The sequence below is a fragment of the Oryzias latipes genome, chromosome 21, assembly GCF_053564925.1.
Source record: "Oryzias latipes strain Hd-rR chromosome 21, Olatipes_Hd-rR_3.1".
In the NCBI taxonomy this organism is placed as follows: domain Eukaryota; kingdom Metazoa; phylum Chordata; class Actinopteri; order Beloniformes; family Adrianichthyidae; genus Oryzias; species Oryzias latipes.
Genome location: NC_136257.1, coordinates 15,960,537 through 15,983,766, shown reverse-complemented (window position 1 = coordinate 15,983,766; position 23,230 = coordinate 15,960,537). Strand labels below are relative to the sequence as shown.

At 39.4% G+C, this 23,230-nt stretch overlaps 1 protein-coding gene across 1 annotated transcript in view; it reads right to left on the bottom strand.

Moving 5' to 3' along the window:
- The window catches only part of itgav (integrin, alpha V), a 44,877-nt gene that overhangs the window by 18,324 nt on the left and 3,323 nt on the right, over positions 1-23,230 (bottom strand). Inside the window, exons 3-17 of the mRNA XM_023950649.2 lie at positions 21,236-21,363; positions 13,152-13,243; positions 11,905-12,019; positions 11,709-11,770; positions 11,486-11,534; positions 8,776-8,898; positions 7,759-7,803; positions 7,427-7,470; positions 4,452-4,508; positions 3,364-3,416; positions 2,815-2,890; positions 1,747-1,876; positions 616-713; positions 190-283; positions 42-87 (exon numbers count right to left, since the gene is read on the bottom strand). Coding sequence (XP_023806417.1) covers positions 42-87; positions 190-283; positions 616-713; positions 1,747-1,876; positions 2,815-2,890; positions 3,364-3,416; positions 4,452-4,508; positions 7,427-7,470; positions 7,759-7,803; positions 8,776-8,898; positions 11,486-11,534; positions 11,709-11,770; positions 11,905-12,019; positions 13,152-13,243; positions 21,236-21,363 — 1,212 coding nt within the window. The remainder of the gene's footprint in view (positions 1-41; positions 88-189; positions 284-615; positions 714-1,746; positions 1,877-2,814; positions 2,891-3,363; positions 3,417-4,451; positions 4,509-7,426; positions 7,471-7,758; positions 7,804-8,775; positions 8,899-11,485; positions 11,535-11,708; positions 11,771-11,904; positions 12,020-13,151; positions 13,244-21,235; positions 21,364-23,230) is intronic.

Below are 23,230 nucleotides of genomic sequence, written 5' to 3'. Positions count from 1 at the left end.
CACACACACTCAAACGCAGCATGTAGGATTGAACTGATTACCTGTATAAAATGGCCTTGTCTGCTCCAAACACACCAACAATTAAATCTGCAGGATACAAACATTACTCAGTGTTTTCACAGCAGCACTTCACCGGCTCCCTGCAGGGCCTCTTCATACTAATCCTGAATGCATGCTGAGGGCGTGTACCTGGATACCCATTCTGGTCTATGTCAGTATTTCCCGTCATGGAGTATCCAAAGCTTGCAGGCATGTAGCTGGACGCCCATTTGCCCTGCAGAACCTAAGAAACAAAGTAAAAATGAAGAATTTTCTGTTTTTACCTTTTTATTTTCTGTCAGCTTTTTTATATTGTGGGAGGATTTAAGGAGGAAGTGGTTTAGTCACAAACAGACAGTCCACCATGACAAAAAATGAAACTGAAAATTGTCTTTTACATCAATTCTGTCCAGATGGAGGTTTAGAGGATAATTGCTTAAGCAGAAAATGTTAATCCATTAGGGTGATCAATCACTTTCTTAGCAGAGCGTCCAAGTTATAAAACAGTCTCCTTGCACCACATTTGAACAGAAGTAAAAAAGGGAGCAAAGATGTGGAAGTGAAGGCAGAGTTTACCTGGGATGGTGATGGGTTGGGCCCCTCAGAGCGGCCGTTATGGATGTAGACCAGGCCGTAGCGGTCGGTGCCTCCGTAAGGAGCAGAGATGGCCACATCTGGAGGGGATACAGCAACATTACACATGACAGAAGGAGGGGTGGAGGTGTTGCTCCACAGGTGTCTGCCACTCATGACAGACAATCAACTTTACCATTTTTTATCCAAAATCCATGATAAAAGCTTTTGTTTTTTGAATCATATCATCATTTGTTTAGGAGTTCTTGATGATTATAGGCTGTAAAGTACAATTACACACATCTGAAGGTGTGCAGATAATTTGCAGTTTTTTTTTCTCAATTAAACAATTGCACTTAAACAAATATCCTTGTACTGTCAAATCTTTCTGAATGAGCCTCTGATCTGTCCCCACAGACAGCTGGGATTGGCTCCAGCAGCCTTCCTGATACTAATCAGGAATAATAAAGTAGTGATGATGGATCGATAACTGAATATTGCTTTATTGGCCCTCCAGTGTTTTCTGAGTTTGGAAGGATTCCAGAATAAAGGAGGAGAAGGATTTTCTTCCTGTTTTTCCTGTTCTGCTGAATATGTTTGTGAAGCACCAACTGAAAATAAATCACTAAAATGTGTTTTGACAGAAACAGCGCTGGCGCTGGCAGTAACACCAGTTTTATAGAATCATATTTGCAAAATGAGAAAAAAATACGTAAACAATGCTGAATTCCAATCATTTCACGGATGAACATTTGGACGATGATCACTGAAAAGCTCATATTGTTAAATAATCATCACCATTCATATTAATGGATTTTAAACGAATGAATTAGACAGCAAAAAAAAAAAAAAAAAAAAATCACAGATTTATCAAACTCATTACAGAATTATTGAAATGATTAAAAAAAAAGAATAAAAGACACACTTAAGTTAGATTTGATTCATTAAATATAGTGATTATTAAATAGGAACTAGTAGAGCTTGTTGTGTATTTGTATTTGGTGCAGCCTGTTAAAGTCTAACTCCGATCATCTATTGATCTATTTAAAATTGTTCCTAGTGGTCTTTTAGTTATGATTATGATGTTTTTAGCCAAAGCTCGTGGAAGTGCAAACAAGTGGAAGTTTGGCTCACCGTTGTATCCATCTCTGTTCAGATCACCTAGCGCTGCGATGGCAGAACCGTATCGGGCATAAACCTCCACTCCGGTCAGCATCTGGGCAGGGCGGAAGGAAAACCCACCTTTTCCCAGGTACACAGACACCTGAAGAGGACACAATACACACTTCTACAGAGCTGCACCAACTTTTTTCTCTTCACGTGTTTTAACGATTAAATTGTTTCAGAAATTCTCTTCTGACCTCAAAACCTGCACTGATCTAGTTTTTTCCTCTTCCTCATCAGTTTATTTTTGAGATTCCTATTTCTGCATCAAACATGTAAGACGGCGTTTTAGGGCCACCAAAAATAAATAAATAAATAAAATCTAAAAAGAAAATTTACGAGATTTGAACTTATACATTTTTATGACCCCCTGATGAAGCCATCGGTCTCCCTGCAGCTGTCCACTTCAACCCTTCTCCCTCCACCAAAGACAAGATCTTAAAATCGGTGTGACGCTTCCCTTCTGAGGAGGCGCACTTTTTGGCAAGGTGACAAATGGACTTCTGGGTATTTAAATAAACAGGGCTGAATAAAGTAGTGGTCATCTACACCCATATATGTCACTGAGCTCTTTATTTTACATATGAAACTCCGCTTTACCAACAGCGAACCCTGGAAAGCCGGCAACACTAACAATAATTTGATTTTGAGTCACCAAAAGGTTCAGAATTTCTTTGTTTTTAAAACCATATCTGGAAATAAAGCTTCACAAAAAGCTCCACATCTTTCATCTTTAAGCAAGACTCCGATAAACAAACAATTTTGGTGTTTTTTCTTTTTAATTCATGAATTTTTTTCTCTTTAACTTTATTTACGTGATTTAACAGTTATCTCCTTTTTCTCCTAAATTTACGTCTTTAAAAATGAAAAGTTTTTGTTTGTAAACTGGCCCTAAAACTCATTCGTAAACACCTGGAACGTTTCCAGAAGAATTAAACATTAAGAATCCACAATGGCAAGAAACACTTGATTTTATACCTAAATGTAAACATGACACTGATCTCTGCTACATATGTGCTTCATAAATCAGCATCTCACCTGTCCCACCTCCCTAAGGTTTCCATCTGAGCCTCTGTCCATGAAAAGAGGAGCTCCAATCATCAAGTCCATCAAACTGATAAGACAAAAGGAGGACAAAAGACATGAACCATCCAAGGATTAAAAATGCAGTCCATTTTGAATCACCATAGATTACAACTACTGAATCTGAATTGTGAGGGGAAGTGAGTGTATCCAAAGAAACGATGTACCTGAAAACTCCTCAAATAAACAGAAAAACAGACAGATGATTGTCTGTTTTCAAGAAGACAACATTTAAACGTCGAAAATTGAACCACTTCCTCTGTAATAAAGACCTTTAAGCAGCTCACACTTATGGTGTCACCAAAGAACATCCTCAGAAGGTGAATCTGGTTTCACTTAAAGACCTTTAAAGTATATAGGAGGCTGAACGGCCGCATGAGAACGTTTGCACAGTATAAATCATTTCCTGAGGCCATAAAGGTTCAAGAACTTCTCATGTCCCTCAGATTCAAGTAGCCTAGGCACTCAGCAACAGGAAGTACCAACAGACAGAAACACACTTACCCGTCATTATTAAGATCTGACGCTGCCACAGAGTGTCCAAAGTAAGCAGCCATCTACGAGACCAAGAACAGAGACACAACAGAGACTTTTACAAATGACAGTCAAAGTTTATGAAGGTCAGATTCAACTGTAGATGAACCAAGAATATGTAGATGAGCGAGATTAGTGAGACTAAAAGGATTTCTATAAATATAAAGTTACTTTCACAAAGAATAGAGTGAAGACAAATAATGCAGTTCGAAGACACACCTACGATGGATTCAAACCCACAATCAGACTTTGCATCAGTGAAGAATTTCAAAATGAATGAAAAAGTTAAGAGGTAGTGAGAAGGACTGGAATGTTTACAGGATCTTCACAGAGATAAACAGGCTGTTAGGTTCAGAGCCTCAGAGGAATTCCCATTACCCTCACAACTCTTCTGTCAGAGTTATTCGGTGCTGTTAAAAACCCACCCCAATCATCTTTTAATTTGTTGTAAAAGTGTTCCCAGTGGTCTTTAACTATTAATTACTAAGAATTATGATTAGGCCAATTTTGGATAAAATCAAAAAACCTTTGTTTCTAGGACAATTTCTGCAGAGCGGCAGGAGTTCATTAGAATTTCACCTCTGAGTTGTGGGTGGGCTACAAGCTTTTTTAAACAGCATTTTTTGTCTGCTCCCTATTCACAACAATTTGAATAAAGAAGTACCCAGAAATGCAATTTTCATCTTATTTTTTTATTTATGAGAAAGCAGGCAGATGAGAAAGGCTGTAAAAAAGCTTTAAATAACACCAGGTATTCAAGCCCAGCCCATTTCCTGTATCTTTTAGCTGTTAGGAGTCTGTTCAGAGTCTGTTAACTCTTTGACACTGGAGATGTCAGCAACGACACCAAGATAACACACACTCGTTGAAGTACCACAACTCTTTGACCATTTACTTGCGCCACTTTTCTCAGCTTCAGAATCCATTGGAATTGGGTTAATTGTGCAAACGGTTGATGGTACTTCAAAGAACGTCAACACTGTAGCTAAAGCCCCAGTGTTAAAGGGTTAAAAGATGTAGTAGTGGTTATAAACCTTTCCTGCAGTTCTGCAGCTCACCTGTGAACCTGTGAAGTTGATCATGGACGCCATGTTCTGACCATTGAAGATATTCACCTGAAATATCCAACACAACAGAAAAGATGAGCTAATTTGATAGTGCATAGCTGTCCTTAAATGAATCGGTTTTCTGCACATTAAGGTTGGACTGGAAGGGCACCTTGAGTTAGGCTGTATTCTCCCACAGAGGATCTCGCACCTGGAACTCAATTCCCACCACAATATGACAACTGACGACTCTGAGCTCATTCAGCAAACAGATAAAATCATGGCTTTTAGACAAACAAAAAATTGCCACCACACACCTGGTGGCAGTTTTGATTCATTTTTTATTCTTTGTCTACTTTTTCTGAAGTTGTTTCTTTTATGTAAATGAATTTACGTTTCTGTTTTTCTATTGACAACCCCGTCTGTGTTGTTTCTGTATCTTTCTATTCTCCTTTCTTTGTTGATTTAACTTGTCTTTTTACTCAGGGACCATCAACCTGTCTATGGGGACTAAAGATGGAGATTCGCCTAAAAGGCTATGATCTTATTTGCATTTTTCTACATTATACTGTAATATCCCTGACACTGTAATGTCCCTGTTTAAAACAAATCATTTTTAAGACAACTCTATCTTTAAAAGGTGTAATTCAACTCTCACTATAAGACAATTATGGTTCAAAAATAAGAATAGTTGGATTGTTTTTGATTTGATTTTTGATTTGAAATGTTTTTTTCAAGCAATCAAGGAATAATGCACAAAACAATACAATAAGCAATAATACATTCATTCACAGACATGTCAAACTTGGGATAATTAGATATTAAATCAAAGGTTGCTTGAAAGGGAGTGGAAGGAAGTAAACTTATAGAATTCTACCGAAACCATTTTATTACATGATTTATCATTATCCGGTTCATGACTTTTCATCTGATATCAATGCCTTCCCAAAACAGTTTCAGGTCATTACGTATCGTCGGATTGTTGTAGTGCTTAAAATATATAAAAGGAAAAGTGTTTAAATAAACTTATTTTAAAGATGTAAAACTATTTTTTGTCACAATACACTCCTTCTTAAGACACTATTTTCAAATACCGGAGCTATATACCTAAATATAAGTGTCTATAGCTAATTGTAAGAGAAGCCATCACAGTTGTTGCTGCCTGTCGTCACAAAATGCTTCGTTATGCCAACAGATGTGCATCTGAGTTATAGTATCACTGACTTACAAGCAAAATCTGATTCTAAAATATGGCAAAAACGATTAAATACGTCAATATTACACAGCAAACAAAAGTCAAAGTGATTTATTTCCTCCTGCACTGCGTTCCAAGTTATTATGCTAATTGTAATTAAGTGTCAAAAAGATCAAATTATTTGTTTTTCAATTACACCCATGAATTATATTGTGTATCTGAGCTCTTTGGATCACTGGCATCAATCTCAAACATGTGATAATTCGTTTGGCAGGTGAGTTCAACTAAAGAAAAACTGCTAAAGAAAAATGTTCCACATTATTAAGCAGACCAACATTTCAAGCAATATGGGAAAGAAATAGGGTCTCTGCTGCTGAAAAGCATGACTGACTGACCACTTGTTTGTGTGTTACAAAAAGAGGAATTATGCTTTCCGTAACAAAATCATCTTCATGAATGACAATACACCATCTCATGCTGCAAGGAATATCTCTGCATCACTGGCTGCTATGGGCATTAAAAGAGATAAACTGATGGTGTGGCCCCCATCCTACACTGACATCCTGCAAAGAAATGTAAGCAGAAACTCTCCAAAAACTCACAAATTCAATGGATGGAAGAATTGTAAGCTGCTACAGAATAAGGAGCCTATGTTCAAATGGAACTTGGTCTATTAAGATGTTTTTTAATAAAATAACTTGATTTCAGTAAATATGACCTCCTAATGCAGAAAATAACCCGGACCAGACCAGCCCAGACTTTATTAATCCCAAAGGAAATTTCAAGTGGCTAACTGCTCACACTTAAAAAACACAATCATTCCTAAAACAAATAAATACACAATAAGTATGGTAGATAAAAAGATACAAAGCAAATAAGAACAATGACCTAAAATCAAGTTTCCAAGAACATTTCAGTCTGATCACAAAAAAAAAGTAAAAGCTCTCTGGTGCTGAGACAGTGTGTTGCAAAGTCTGATGGCTTGTGGGACAAAAGAATCTAAGTCTGTCCGTGGTGCAACATTTAATATATACTCAAAACGTTAGTGGCTTGAAAATGATGCTGACTGTCATTTGCATTGAGGATTTAGAAAAATCATAGAAAAATGTAATTTGCATAAAAATTTAGAATAGCTGTAAAGTGCATCCTTTAAGCAGCCGGATGGCTCAGTTTGCAGGACTGGTACATGGATAACCAGTGTTCAGTTAGTTTCTCAGATGAGCTAAATCCAGTGTGGGTCCTTGAGCAAGACTCTTCATGCCACTGCCAAACTATGTAGCCACAAGCGAGCCCAAATCTGGATCCCGCTGTGCAGGACCCCAGCCCGGATAAAATACATGGTTGTGTCAGGAAGGGCTACTGGTGGAAAGATCACTGCCAAATGTGCAACTGAGTGACAGCTGATTCGCTGTGCCAATGCCTGATTGGATATAGTGAAAGGTGAACCCCTAAAGTGTGTCCTTTAATTTTAGCTGCGCATGGACAACATGATGCAAAGCTCAAGCTCCGGTTTCCAACAATGTTATAGTTTTATTAAAGCCTTGAAAATCTGCTTTGATACTTAATAAAGACTGGGTGAAACTAAATAAGCATCTTTTAGAGTGGAAATTTAAATCAACAACAAACCAAAAATAATAATAATAATAATAATAATAATAATAATAATAATAATAATAATAATAATCTGGACTCTTTGTATCCAAAAGTATACAGAAGTACCGGTAGTTGGGCTGCTCAGTGCAGATGGATCGACTGACTGGCTGAGGTCAGTTTAATGAGAGTCAACACTTACATAACCCAGAGCTTTCTCCCCTCTGGGTACACCCGTAACATAATCTGTGAAGATGACACAAAACAGACAATGAATATTTCTACAGGGAAGAAGTGTTTGATTACATGCTAAAGAAACAATCTATCAAAAACTAAAATGTTTTAGATAAATTCAACACTAGTAGACAGGAAGGAGTCCTTTTTATTTAGAACATTGCCATATTTGACATTTTTTACCATTTTTATCAAGCTGAGTCTCAAATAAGCAATAAGTGGAAGCAATCTTTAGTTTAGAAAATAACACTGATTCTTATTAAACCAGAAGAAGCATTTAATTAAAAAAAACTGTCTTACCTTCCTTCCCGTCATCATTAAAGTCACCAACTGCCACAGAGTATCCTGGAAAACACAGAGGAATTAACCAGAAGCTGTGACTTTCCTTTGACTTGAAAATGCCGAAGGTCTCTGGGTGGAGTTTCTGGACATGATAGTGACATTCAGTTAGAGTTCACAGGATTCAATAATCCCCAAAAATGCCAATAACGCTTCTTTAAGCGAGAAATTGTCCATTTCCAGAAATCAATGGACGACGCGGAGAACTGAACCGTCTGACGCGAGGGGTGGGGGGGGCAATGCTTCCACAAAGTCTTTTACTTTCTGATAATGGACACCTCAAAGGTGCTAACACTTATAACATGGTCACTTACGAAAGAAGGAACAATTAAATCAAATATTTTTACTTTAATCTCATTTTTTTATGTTTAAACCAAATTTAAAAAAGAATTATTTCAAAGAAACAAGTATGGTCCTTTTATTGTGGTGGCCTTTTTGCCATCAATATCCACTATTAACTCTGATCATTAATTGTCTATCAACAAATAAATAATTTATTTCATTAATAAATAATACAATTATTTATAAACATATATTTACTCAGTTTCAAGCAATAAGAATAGCAAGACAGAAAACGAACGATTCAAAATCAAAGGCCACGTTGCCATTGATGCAGATGATACCGTCACGTCCACCATACAGCCACTTGAGGGACAAGAGATTGTTTCTGTTGTCTTCCTGTTGTGATAAACTGTGGAATAAGGTCTGTCCATCTATGTTCCAAATGTCTGTTTTTCCAGTTCCCAACTGATGTTTAGGTCAGTGCAATAATACAGAACATTCAGGCTATGTGACCGGAATGTCTTTTGTAGGTGTCCATTATCACCTTTTAATGGACATCCTGCACCCAACCAGAATAGAGTACCGGTATTCACCCAGACCATTGTATTAACACACGGCATCAGCGTCTAACTGTATAGAAATATCCGTTGCTAATGCTAACTGTGAAAATTACAGTGTGTGTTTATGTAAGGTTACCGAGGTAACTGTCGTCATACTGGGCACCAGCTGATTTGGTAGCGAGGGTGTTCGTGTAGGAGATGAAGTATTCTGTATTGAAACGAGTGAAAATCTCTGAGACGTCATCAGAAATCAGCTGGCCTGAGTGGAAAAGAAGAGAACATCAAAGAACATTAAAGACCGAGGCAGTGAAGAAGAAAGGAACGTTGATCAGTTCAAACAAAAACCCACTAAATGTTTTAGAAACAACAAAGCATGACATTGCAAAAATGTGTTAACATGCCAACACATTTCTGGCTCAGAAAAAAAACACCGTAATTTAATGAGCCACAGGGACATGGTGCTAACATGTGTAATCAAAAGCAGAGCTGTGTGGGTGCTTGTGGTTCAGAGTGTGCAGTTGTGAGTGTTGACTCAACAGGAAACAATAATTAGGCAAACAGAGCACAGAAGAAGCTGCTCCACCAAGAAAAAAAAACATGCAAGACTGACTCAGAGCTCAGGATACAGTCGGGTTCACACCCCATCACCCAGACCATTCCTGCATTACAACACACAGCTGATACACAAACACCGTCTGCAGCTTATCCATCAGCTTCCCCTGATAATTAAACTCTTAAGTGCTGTGCTGACAACCTGCAATCCACAGATGAGGCACAGAGCTGATGCGTGACACACACTACTACATGCAACACACCACAAGGGGGCACGATACAGTGCCTTAATGTGGTGGTCCTAAATCTATGTAGGGGGTTGTGTCAAGAGGGAATCCATTGTTGAAATGGGGCCGATTCAATCAGATAAACCACAAACAGAACTTCTGAATTGATTATAGCCTTAATAAAAAGACAATCATCTAAAGGGTACTTTTGGAAATTGGACTGTTGTTGGTGTAAAAAGGAGAGGCGGAATGTATGCTCTTATACAGAAAGAGAAAAGGAAAGGCAGAAATGTTGAACTTTCAGTAGGAACTTTAAATGTAAGGTCTTTGACAGAAAAAGCAGAGAGATCGTTGACATGATGGAAAGAAGAAAGGTGGATCTCCTGTGTGTTCAAGAGACAAGATGGAAAGAGTAAAAGCATATTAATTAGGAGGATTTTATAAGGAAGTCTGGAGGGACATGGTTGAGTCGTTTGGGACATGTAAGAGAACTTTGAGACATTGGTGAGATGTGTTGTAGGCGTGACAGAGGAGTGGAGGTGGGACTGCATCACCATGACCTCCTTCTTTTTTGCTGTAGTGGACAGACTGACAGAAAAGGTTAGACAGGAATCTCCATGGGTCATGATGTTTGCAGATGACATTCTGATCTACAATGAGAGAAGGGAGCAGGTGGGGGAACATTTGGAGAGTTGGAGCGCTGCTCTAGAAAGGAGAGGAATGAAGGTCAGCTGCAGAAAGACAGAGTGCCTGTGTGTAAATGAAAGGAACTTGAGAGGAACAGCGAGGTTACAAGGACATTGAAGAAGGTGGAAGACTTGAGGGAAGTGGAGGAAGGTGTCAGGTGGGATATGTGACCAAAGAGTGTCATCAAGAATGAAAGGAAAGGTGAAGAGAGCAGCCATGTTGTTGGTTTGTAGACTCTGATGCAGAGACAGGAAGCAACGCTGGAGGTAGCAGAGAGGAAGATATTGAGGTTCTCTTTGGGAGAGACCAGGATGGATCAGGAATGAATCCAGAGGAACAGATCATGGTAGATGTTTTGGAGTTAAATGCAGGGAAGCAGATGGAGATGGTTTGGACACGTTGAGAGGAGGAACAGTGATGATGTTGGTAAAAAGATGCTGAGACTGGTGAGAGGACTAGAGGAAGACCAAAGAGGATGTTTGTGGATGTGGAGAAGGAGGACATGAGGGTGGTTTGTATGAGTGTGGAGGATGCAGAGGATATAGTTTGATCAACTGTGGCGACCTTTAAGGGGAGCAGCCAAAAGAAAAGAGACTTGCAGGAGTTTAAAACAAAATCCATATTTTAAAAAACGCTTATAAAGTGAGGTTGAACAAAAAGTTTTAATACATTTTATAATTACTACAGTAAATTTAATGAAAGTTGAGCCTGAGGGTTTTATAGTGTTTATGTTTGAGCAGATCTAGCAGATTTTTAGACCAAAGAAAATCTTCAAGCCATAGCAGATGGTCACACTTCAGAGGCTGTAAAATGGGTCCTCATTCTGCTTTGTTTTCCTCTGTGATGTTGAGGAAAACATGAGGTAAATCATGGTAAACCTCACACTGCTGGGGAGAAAACTTGATTTCACATCTCCAATGCAATGGGGTAAATGAATGTTAGCAATTATGATTGCTGGAAATAATCTTTAACATATTTTAAAAGAAAATGTGATCCTTAACAAGCAGAGTTATTTCATATACTTTAGAAGAAAACTTAAGTCAATTTCTATTTGAATAGATCAAACTCCTCAGCAAAACCTGAACCGAAAAGAGTAAAGAAAAACGAAGGGAAAAGGCTGAAGTTTCCATTAAACTAGTAACCCTGAAGTTTGAATGCAAGTCTTTAAAAAACAGTTTACATTGTTGTCTCTGAGTCTTATCAGGGAGATTAGAACTACGAGGATGAACTGACCTTCAAATTGTGTGGGAAACCTTCTAATCCAACAGTAGCTGTGTCTCTGAGAATGCCTGCTGGCACCATGTGTGGCTTCAAGGATTCAATTGAACACACATACACACTCACACATACACACTCACTCACACACAGTCTAACACTCACCCTGCCAGTAGTAGCTGCCAGGTCCTCCAACAACAACTTTGTTGTTCTTCTAAAAACCACAACAAAGGAAAGAGAAATACAGTTCTCACTTTTTGTTACTTTCACTTCCTTTTGTGGTCAGAAATTGAGTTGTTTAACGCTCCCTTTGCCGTGCTCTGAACATTCATCAAACACCTTTAATTCCTCCAGGTTCAACAGAATTAGTTTGATTAGAGAACAGTACCTTCAGAAAGTCCACACTGAAGCCAGCCTGGCAGAAACCCTGTCCTTCTGGGGAGTTAGCATCTGGACACACACAAAAACAACACAATAAAAAGCAATGCAAAACCCTTACAACCCTTGTTTCTAATCCTTCAGCATTGGCAGAATGTTGACCTACTTTATAATTAGAGAGAGAACTTATGGTTATGAAAACATACTTGATCTGCAGGGCGAGTACTCCACTATTCTCGCTCCTTTTTTGAGATAACACGTTCCCACAGGCTCGCGCTCAGAATTCCCAAAGGTTGCCCACTGGTATAGAGGGGCACAAGCCTGGGAAACAAAATTTTTACAAAACATATTTGGGAATTTCTCACACATTTTGTAATAGAATTCAAGATTAAAGAGTAGAAGGTTTCAGTAACATGCAACATAACTTTAAACATGTCATTGTTGAGCCTTGAAGCTTCCTCCTCGCTTATATTGTCTATGTTAATTAAAAAATGTATATATTTATTTATTTTCTAAACAAATTTGGCATAAAAGTTATCTGAAGTTTGTAAACTCACCAACTGAAACTCTGGTACAACGATTGTAATACGAACCATTGAAGAGCCTATATCATGCAAAATGTTTTTTATTTACTTTTAAGTGTATTATTATGTCCCTTCCTCACAAAAACATCGGCAAAAAGGCTTTCCTTTTATATGCCCTATATGCTCATCCATCTTTGCAGAAGTTTGAACATTGTTTGTTTTGTGGGCGACACACAAACACGCTGCAGAGGCCAACTCTAAGTTAATGTCATGGAATGGGCGGCACCCACAAGGAGCGAAAGGCGGAGCCTCAGAGTCGTCTTACTTGGGACGATAACTCATATTTAATCTAAAAAAGTCGTTCTTTTGTGAGCCAAAGGTAATATTATTATCATTTACATGGATTTAGCTTACTATAAAAGAATAGCACGATATAGGCCCTTTTAAGGTAAAACTGTGAAATCTGACTATTAAATTTGACAACAAATAAGTCTTTGACATGCAACTTTAGCAGTTTTTTTTAGAGGTTAGATAAACTTTTTCTTTCATGCACAGAATTTTCCCTCTTGACTCATTTCTGAGTCAGATAAGTATTTTTTTTATTTTAAATCACGTCTAGTTTTACAAAAAACACCAATTCAAGCATATATTTCTCCCAACATAATGTCCTAGTTCTTCCAACAAAATACAGTGGAAGGTCTCTATAAGAATGACCACCAGTAGGAAAATATAAATTAATAATTGGGACAATAGTATATTGCTATTCTGTCCAATTCTGATATTTCAGTCAGTAATTTTTTCTTTAACCTAACTGCCTTCACCTTGTCTTTTTTAACTTTTCTCATAGTTCTTGCAAACTAAAAGTCCTGACAACAATAAAAGCCTTTGTTTGTTTGTTTGTTTGTTTTGCTTGGTGCCACTTTTCTTACCAGGATGTGTTCTCCATCAGATCGCACTGAAGCTCCAAACCACTGCTTGGATTTGAATTCCATCTGAAAACCATCTTGGGAAACTCTGTTGTCTGAGGAAAAAAAAACAATTGTTGTTTAATTTTTTAGCCAAAATGTAATAATAAATATTTTTTTTAAACAGGATCAAAATGGAGGACTACAGCAGGAACATTTCAATGTCAAGCAGAAATGAGCTCTGGAGAGAAAACTGATTCTAGATCAGAGACTCACTCAGAAACCAGTCTACTTCCATGGAGAATCAAAATAATACAAGTATGAATTAAGGCAGGGGTCGGGAACCTTTTTGGCCAAGAGAGCCATAAACGCCACATATTTTTAAATGTAATTTCCAAAGAGCCATACATTTATGTAGTGTCCCTTTCCCACACTGAGGCACGGAGACTTAACCTCTTTTAAGGTTCTTTATTCTGGTTACTGCAGACCGCGACAAACGCCGAACAATTAATTCAGCAACTCCTGAATCTCTCCCGCCGAGACGAGACGAGAGCGCGTCTCCCAACTTTATATTCCCCTGCTCCCGCTGCAGCCCTCCCCTTTCCCTTATTCGGCCCATAGCTGAACCCCATTGGTCCAAACTACCTAACAACAGGCTGAGCGACAGAACTGAGAGCCAATCAGATCTCTGCTTGACGCGTTCAATGAACTCCAGAACTTTTAACGCGGCCCAACAGCCATCCAACTCAGTCCGCGACAATATGTTTAAAACTAAAATACAAGTGAATGTGTGCATTTGATGTAATTTCAACCTTTTTAAAGTACAGTAAGTCTGTGGATTCTTTTTAATAACATTGTTATTCTGTTTCTAATAAATGATGAGTATTTCTCGTGGTAGTTTTGTTGATGGTCTAGTCTGGTTTACGTGGTGAGTTTCTGCTTCATGCAGGCGTTGAGACTTTAAACGTGATCTTAGGTTTGTATGAATGTTTTGTAGATGTGAGACAGACTGCTCACATGCGGACCTGGAGCCAAACACACACTCACACGCTGCAGTGAGTGACGGGCAGCGGGTTTTACGTTATTACAATCCCTGCGCGATTCACCTGCTGCCTGTCCCCACAACACCTCAGCCCCACCCTCTGCTTTCTCCCTCACACATCCCGTCCCCGCAACTGCGCGCTCTTTCTCAGAGACGGGAGCGTGCAGTTTTAGGCACGGCAATTCACAGGTTTCCGGGTGGTACAAACTCTGTGAATTAATAGACAATTTTAAACTTATACTAGTGCTGGCGCAGATTTGTCTCTCTAAGCACCGCTACTACTGCGCGCCTCTGCCATCGCATCGCGCACGAGAAAGACTGGTCTAATGAAGAAAAAAAATTTGAATTAAAGATTTGTCTGCGAGCCACATGTGACCATCAAAAGAGCCATATATGGCTCGCGAGCCTTAGGTTCCCGACCCCTGAATTAAGGTGTAAATTAAGAAACAATATGACCTATGTTTTCTAACCCCTCCTCCTGAAACAACAGAAGTCCTTAATAATAATAATGCATTGGATTTATCTACGCTTTTCCTGACGCTCAAAGCGCTTTATGCATTTGTGCATTATTCATTCACCCTTCATTCATACTTGGAGATGGTACAGGCGTGGCTGCCAGTTTGCGCCTACGGGAACATTCATGCTGGTGGGCGTAGTAGCGTTAAGTCTTGCCCAGGACCCAACGTTTATTGCTTGCCATTATTGCCCCCAGTACCATTGTTTATTCCCCTCCAGGAATCGAACCCTGGATTCCTGCGTGGCAGCCCTTTATCTTACCAACTGAGCTACCCTTAAATGCTCATGCCCCTCATGCCCATCCAAACTACATACAACCAAAACAACAGAAACATTTCTACCTTTCCTTGGTTTAAATTGCAGATTAAAAAAACAACAGCAATCTTGTAAACCAATAAGCATTGGTTTTCAATTCGAAACATGAACATAAATTGGATATCAGATTGAATCAGAATTAATTCAAATCATTTTTTCCAACTAGATTGAATTCCTGATTCAGCTCCAACTGTCATTATTTTAATGTTTCAGAGATTGATGATCAAAGCCACTTAGAGCCTGAGACTCACAATGGGCCGTTTACCATTGTAAAACTTTGAGATATTAATTTTTTTCCTTTAAGCACTAAAAATGACAGACGGCCTCATGACACACACACAGCTGAGGTTATAAATACCTGCAGAGCCTCAGCTGTCTGTGGTAAATATACGAAGAATTGTTGTCAGAGAACCAGGAGACAACTAGACTATAACTTCAAACCAATACTGTGTCTAGAGCATGGGTTGGGGGGGGAATGGTCTCCTTCGCAGCTTAACTGACCATTCAGAGATAACTGTGCTCTGACTTGTTTAAAAACTCAGTGTGTCTATAAAATCTGATAATTAGGGATTTTTAACTCAAAATCTTACAGAATTTCAAGGGAGGTTATTCTGGTATCCAGCAGCTTTTTATGGAACATTTAACCAAAATGACAAAAACTTGCAGAAATGCAAAGCTTTTTGAAAAATTTTAAATCCAAGAATGACGGCAATGTCATGCTGACAGACCCAGCCACATTTCATCTGCAATGCCCTTGCTGATGGAAGGAGGTTTTCACTCAGAATCTGACAATACATAGCTCCATCCATTCTTTCCGTTAGACGGAGCAGTTGTCTCTGTCCGTTTGCTGAAAAACGACCCCAAAGTCGGTATGGTGTTCTTTGGATGCAACTCAGCATCGTTTCTCTTTCAAAACCGATGCGTAGAATTCTTACCAAAAAGTTATATTTCGGTTTCATCTGACCATAAGTCATTCTCCGAATCCTCTTTTGGATCATCCAAATGCTCTCTAGCAAACTTTAGACGGGCCTGCACATGTACTGGCTTTAGTGGGTGGACACGTCTGGCACTGCAGAATGTGAGTCCCTGGCAGTGTAGTGTGTTACTGATGGTACCTTTTGTTACTTTGGTCCCAGCTGGTGCAGGTCAACAATTGGTGGTCTTAGTCATATTGGAGTTTGGAGTGTGACTGTTTAAAGGTTGTGGACAGGTGTCTTTTATACAGATAACCAGATCAAACAGGTGCCATTAATACAGGTAACCAGTGAAGGACAGAGGATCCTCTTACAGAAGAAGTTACGGGTCTGTCAGAGCCAGAAATCTTGCTTGTTTGTAGGTGATTAAATACTAATTTCCCCCCAAAATATACAGATACATTCTTTAAAAATCAGACAATGTGATTTCTGGATTTTTTTCTCACTTTGTCTCTCATAGTTGAGGTATAGCTATAATGAAAATGATAGGCCTCTCTCATCTTTTTAAGTGGGAGAACTTGCACAATTGCTGGCTGACTAAATACTATTTTGTTCCTCTGTATCTGTTGCAAAACAAAACAGATTATCTAGATTATGCTGTGAGCAAAATATAACGTGAAAAATTTGGTGATTGTTTTATGATGTCTTCAGCTGCTGGTATGTACTTCCTGCCTCTGATAATGACGAAACGTATGTGTAAATATATATATATAGATAGATAAGTGGAACGTAGCCTCTCAGAGTGCGACTCATTGGAAAATGTTTCTGTTCCCATTTTACAAGAACAATTGTTTTAAAGACTGAAAATCTGAAATGTGAAGCAAACAGCCTGCTTAGTTTAAAACATGACATCATTAATTGTATTCAGTTCTCTACTGTCTTAAGAGCAGAAACAGCGAATGTGCAGAGAGGTCAATGAGTGAGCAGCAAGGCTCGGTCTAATGAGGGTTCATGTTAGAGGAGACACTAGCTGATCTTCTGCTTTCAGCCTGAAAGGCCAAAGCTGCTCTGAGATCCGAGGCTGCACCACAAACATATGAGTCATGAGTCCTGGCTGGAAAACAGACTGAATCAAACATTAATTCCGCGTGTGCAAAGACGTGGTAACATTTGTTGCCAGGCGGGGGCATGACACAGGGCAGGACGTGAGGAAACAACTGGGATTTTCCCCATCACACTGGGAATTCCAGTATGTGGACTTCTGCAATAGTTGAAAGAATAGTTCTTCTATATCTATTGGTCATCTGTACCCCGCTGGATACTTAACATCTTAAAACATGGTAATGGTGGCAAACGTGGTTTGTCAATTAACAAATGAATTCCACATGCAGACAAATTAATCCATGTTTGGAGCAACATGTGAGGAACTGGAAGAACGCCGGGACTGACAGATAAGTGTTCTGTGGTTGGAACCCAGAAAAAGCACAGATGGGAGTGTTCAGTTCTGTGGGTGAGGCTCCACAAAGGACACTGACACACAGGCTCAACCCACAGTTTCCCTCACAATCGTCAAACTTTAGTCTGACAGCAGCTTTTAGAAAGACAGCCTGGAAAATCCTTCTCCCACATTTGTTTGGAACGGTTTTAAGGCTTTTCACAGCAAGCTTAAACAGTCCTCCCTTCAGCTTAACATGCTGGGGTGAAAGTCTTAAGGGCTTTGCAGACCACTCAGGCACTCAGGTGTTCGGTGCTTTGGGGCAAAATAGAAAACAACTCCGGCCCTCATCCATTCTAAAAATAATACCCTTCTAACCTCAGATGAACAATAAAATGTCTTGAACCACACATCATAATAAAACTGTGTAAAGCCACACTACTGCAGTGCTCACACATCTGCCTGGTTCCTTTTATGGTATCAGTTGTGTCTCTCACAGCACTCAACCTGGTTTCCTGTTTCTCAATTTGCTGGCATATTCTGATGGACAACTCACTGGTCCTGTGTTCACTTCTGGACTTCAGGGTTCCGAAAACACTGATCCAGTTCTTGACTATCAGCTAATATTTCCAGATTTCCTTAAGTTCTAAACCAATTTAAAGTCGCACTCCGATTATTTTTTTAATCTATTTTCAAAGCGTTCCCAGTGGTCTATTAATTATGATGATGCTGTTTTTGGCCAAAATCCATAATTCGTTGCCATTTTTTAGGACATAGTTTCTTCAGAGCGGCAGTTCTGTAGAAATTCACCTCGGAGTTGTGGACAGGACTTTTGGCACGAAAGTAAGCCCACCTCTACTTCCCCACATCCATCTGCTTACATACTAGCTTACATCCCCAGTCTAACATTAGTGGTGCAACAAAAATGGTGACCAATAGCAGAGCTATCCAGCCGTACAGTTTAGATCCAGACTCCAGCTCAGACGAGGGAACCAAAGATGGACATGGACTAATTTGTCTACAAGTGGATGGATCAGAATGGAGCAGAGCAGTGAGCTTGTGGCCTGCTGGTTGTATATTTTACGTAACAAACACAACCTTTATCCAAAGTTTCTTTTTTTTTTAAGTCACAACAATTTGAATAAAGAAATATTCAGAAATGCTATTTTAATCTTAATTTTCTTTAAATATGTCCTCCATCATCAGAAAAATGCCAAAGGGACATGTTAAAAAGACAAAAAACTGTTTTCAAAGGTGTAAATGTTCTGAGTGGTCTTGTTTTGATAAAAAGCTTGGTGCTGTGTTTTATCATCTTAATGGTTTCAGAAGTATAAAGGTTTTGCACACACTGACAAACTATTCATTCTTCTTTTTTTTCTTTTGAAAAGCCTTCTCTACCTGGTCTTTTATGATTCCAGTATAACAACAAGTAAGCTTAGAGGTTACAATAGTAATGAAAATAAATTCTGAGAAGCAGTTTTCCATCATTCAATGTTACTTAAAGATTCTCTACGGAAAATATCAGGAGCTTTCAAAAATAATATAAAGTCCCCCAAAAATGAAACTGTGCTTTGTGAACATGAAAGCACAGAACTCACATGAGTGACGGACATGTTTTCAGCTCACTTTCTGCTTCATTCTTCCAAGAAAAGGAAAAGAAAATCCCCACAACCTCACTTTAAAAAGAAAAACACCCTCAACAGGAATACTTAGAAAAATATATATATCTAGGGCCGCCAGAGTGAGATTGAGTCAGTTATGCAACATGAAACACACAACATAGTATTTCTGGTTCAGTGTCTGTTCACTGGCTCTGCAAATCTTTGGTCACCAACCATGCAGGTCAAATGAACAACAAAGCCCTCTTTTGTACAGGAAAACGCACAGGCCATGCATGACTGTGAGGGGCAGCATCAATGATTTCTGTGCCAGTGCACATGCAGGCTTTCCCTGCTGCTGGTGTCCTGCTCAGAGACACTTCAGCAGAACTTGCTTTCACACCGTCAAACCCACCTTGATTCAGCTCGTCGTCAAGCTGTACAGAGGCAGGAAGGTGCATTTGAAAACATGCAGCTGGAGCATCAGCATGCAGCAAACATCTCACCACGGCAGCCAGAGAAAAAGTCCTTATTTGGGAAAAGCGTGTGGAGTATTAAAAAAGGCATTACAACTAGTGTAATGTATTTTTTAATTTTCTATCCTAAGCCTCAAAACTGAAACATTTGTCAGAGCTTCGTTTAGGACTGGAAGCCAGCGGCAGCTTTATTGAAATCAGCACAAGTTAATGAAACACAACACAGCAGCCTTTTACCTCCTTAACCCCCCATAAGCAACCTGTGTGTGTGAGAAGAAATGGCATGTGTTGTACAGTTTCTCCTCATAACTGACAGAGTGGAGAAACACATTCTTGCTGCAAGTCTCCACATCTAAAACTATGCTTCGCTGAAAGGGTGTGCTGGCTTTCTGAGAAGTAGCAGCTCACGGGTTATCCTCAAATGATGAAGAAGAAATGTCCATGAGGGGATTCACCGCATCCAGATTCTGCCAAGAATGATGGCGTTCTCAAAAGGAGACCATCTTTGTGATGAACTCGACTCTGAACTCAACAGTAGTTTGCCTCAAACTGTAGAAACCTCTGCAGACTCAGAGACAGCACAGATTACGTGTCACTGCGTGAACTTTATTGAGCTTGTTGTGCAGCTGAAGGGGGAAGGGAGACCGTGTTTGGTGGTTGAGGCCTCCCACAGAATACCAAACAGAATCCACTTCACACAAAAACGCACTGCACCCTCTTTGCCAACACGCTCCCCGTCTGCTTGGAACGCTCCAGTGCTGTTCTAAAAAGACGAAAGTCCAACACCTGACAACGACAGAAACACTTCTACATGCTGCTGGGCATTCATGACGTCACATGATAGGGGCGCATTAACTATTTCATTTGAGCCTGGTCAGCTCCACCACTTCCTCTGAACCAGACCTCCTTCCACTGACCGTTTCTGAGGCTCTTTGTCTTCTGTTTGGTCCATTTTTGTCACTTTACTTTGCGACAAAGAGAACTAACATCTTTTAGTATTTTTTTATTTCCAAAACATATGAGAGGAGTCAAAACCCACAAACCTAGGATTTGGAAAACTAGAACTTTGTTTTTATGAAGTATCTTCTCAAACCTTTTTTGTTTGAAACTCCAACTGGCATGATGAAGTAAACCACAGAGGAGACCTGCACCAGTTTCAACAGAACTAAAGCCTGCACCTTTTGGGCATGTCTGAGCATTCCCTTCATAATGATGGGGATTGCTGCACTGGGTGAAGTTGGCCTGGAGGAACATTTTGCATTGCATCAACAGCTGCTTCTCTCCTTCCCCCTTTTTCTGCCTTTTCCACCTTTCAGGATCTAAACTCTGAAATCAGGTTTACAGGCATCTTTTTCGACAAAAACTGAAAAGCATTTACTCATGAGGTGAAATTGCTGCTTATTCTTACATGATCTGGGGTGATGAAACTTTTGACAAGAGCAGCACTTTGACAAAACTGTAGCCGATAGGAAAGTGAGTCAGGAACACGCCCAGACAGATGATAAAAGATAGAAATCACACCTTGTATTTTTCCAGGATAAAATCCTTCATATTGTTCTCTGAATTAGCCACTATGCTGAATGAAAGATGAAGATCTTTCAAACTGTCTGCACCAGTCTGAAGATAAGTTGGCTAAAAAAGCGTATTTTGCTCCACAACATCACTTATCCTCAAACTGTCCCAAAGCTACACACTTCCATCCACCATAAACTACTTCCTGCAACAGCAGAAAGTAGTTTATGGTCACCCAGAGTGTAACTCCTACTTTAATGCTCCACCAGAACACCAAGCATGAGCAGAAAGTTCTGGTACCTGAGCTGTCAAAGGGCACCTCCTTGCAGTCTTTGCTGTTCCAGGGGCAGCTGAATACCGCTCCTCTCTCCACCACGCTGCTGGAGGACGAGGTGTTTGCCCGAGGAGCTCCGACGAGAACGTCTGACCTGGACAGACAGACCAGGCATTAGATTCCACAAAAAGGTCACAGAGAGGCAGCAAGACCAAATATACACACATTCAGGACTTCCATGCACTAGATAAAAAGACAAGTTATCTGAACTTTATCTGAACCCACAACATCTGGAGTTAATGAAGATTGTTTATCTCTAAACAGACCACATTAGTCTGACAGATATCACAAATAAACCTCAGAATTCCATGTTTAAGAGAATCCAAATCAGTCTGAGCGCTGAAGAATTTCTGTGCTCCATAGTACCTAATCCAGAGTGGCTACATGACGTCAAACCACCAGAGAGCTCGTTTTTGTGAATTCAACTTGAATAGTAGTGATGGAAAACAGAGTCTGAACTTTCGAGAAAAAAAATCTCCATTCAGCTAAATGGTTCAAACAAAACAAACCAGAGGTGTGATAGAGCTCCTCTGGTTTTTCATTTTGATGCAAGCTGGAGCAGCTTCCAGTTGTGCAGCAGGAGGAGTTTTCAAACAAAGCGTCTTTGTTTGCGGCAGCTTGCTTTTGTTGCAGATTATCCAGAGGTAACCACTCAATGGATTACAAAATACAAAAGAACATTTCTGTATTTGTGTTTGATGATTCTTTCAGACTGCTGCTTCACGGGGCTGGGATGGACAAATGCTGTTTATGGACTGACGTGTCACTTCAGTTTTGGATAGCAGCGTGAAAACAACAAGTTGTTTAGTCATTCAGGGAACATAGCAGCAGTAGCTCATCTTCATCTAATCCTCTAAAACCTGAGCTTTGGCAGCTCAACTGCAAATAAAAACTACCAAAAATATTGAAAGATTCTGGATTATCTTCTTGCCATCTCACTGTAATCCATTTCTTAATCACTTCCTCTTGACTGAGGTAACAATTTTTATGGTAGAAAATCCAACAACAAATAATCAACTTGTCATTTTTGACCTTAAATATTTGATTTACTTGCAAAGCAATAACTTTAACTCCAAGTTTTTCTGTTTTAGTGATGACAACAACCTTGTGCTATCCAAGGCAGCTATTCGTGGGAGTGGGGTCATCTAGAACCCACAAAACAGCAGGCTGAACTTTTTTTCCCCAATGATTTTTGATTTTCACTGGTGTCCATGGCAGACATGAAATCCTATAACACCTTCGTCATGGAATGTAAGGACGAGGTCATCTGGACCCAACTAGATAGCACAAAGGAAAAAATAAGACTTAGATGACCTTACAAGTCACTTTTTTTAATTTATGATGACACAGCCTTTAAATTTCTGAAAACCATCTTCAGGAAGTGTGTGTGAACTAAGATATGTCAAACTGTCTCCTCAGACAGATTCTGAGGGAAAGCAAGCAGGAAAACTTAAGACCAGACTGTCACAATGTTCCAAAGACTCCAGACTATGTGACTAAATGAGTCACCCACATGAATAATCCACAGTGAAGCAGAAGGTTGTGTTCCACCAAGATTTCAACCAGAAAACATGAGAAAGATCAGATTCTTCACTTTTGTTAAAAGTCTAAGCCAAAATAGAGTACAAACAAGCAAGAAAAACTAATGTTAAGATGCACCCAATGAAAACGAAAAAAGAGCTGAAAGTATTTGACATTCAACAAATCTGTAAGATGATCCACTTCAACAGATGAGTTTCCTTAAGTGTGAGAGACAAAGTTTAAAAAATGTTTTATTTTTAAAGGATTTATTTGTGTAATGGAGCAGATCAGTCATCCAGTGTCCTTTGCAGAAAAGCAGCCTGAAACCATGATGCTTCCACCCCCATGCTTTACAGTGGGGTATGGCACTTTTGGGATTCAGCACTCTTTCTCCTCCAAACACAGTGAGTTCCATTTGGTCTCATCTGACCACGACAATC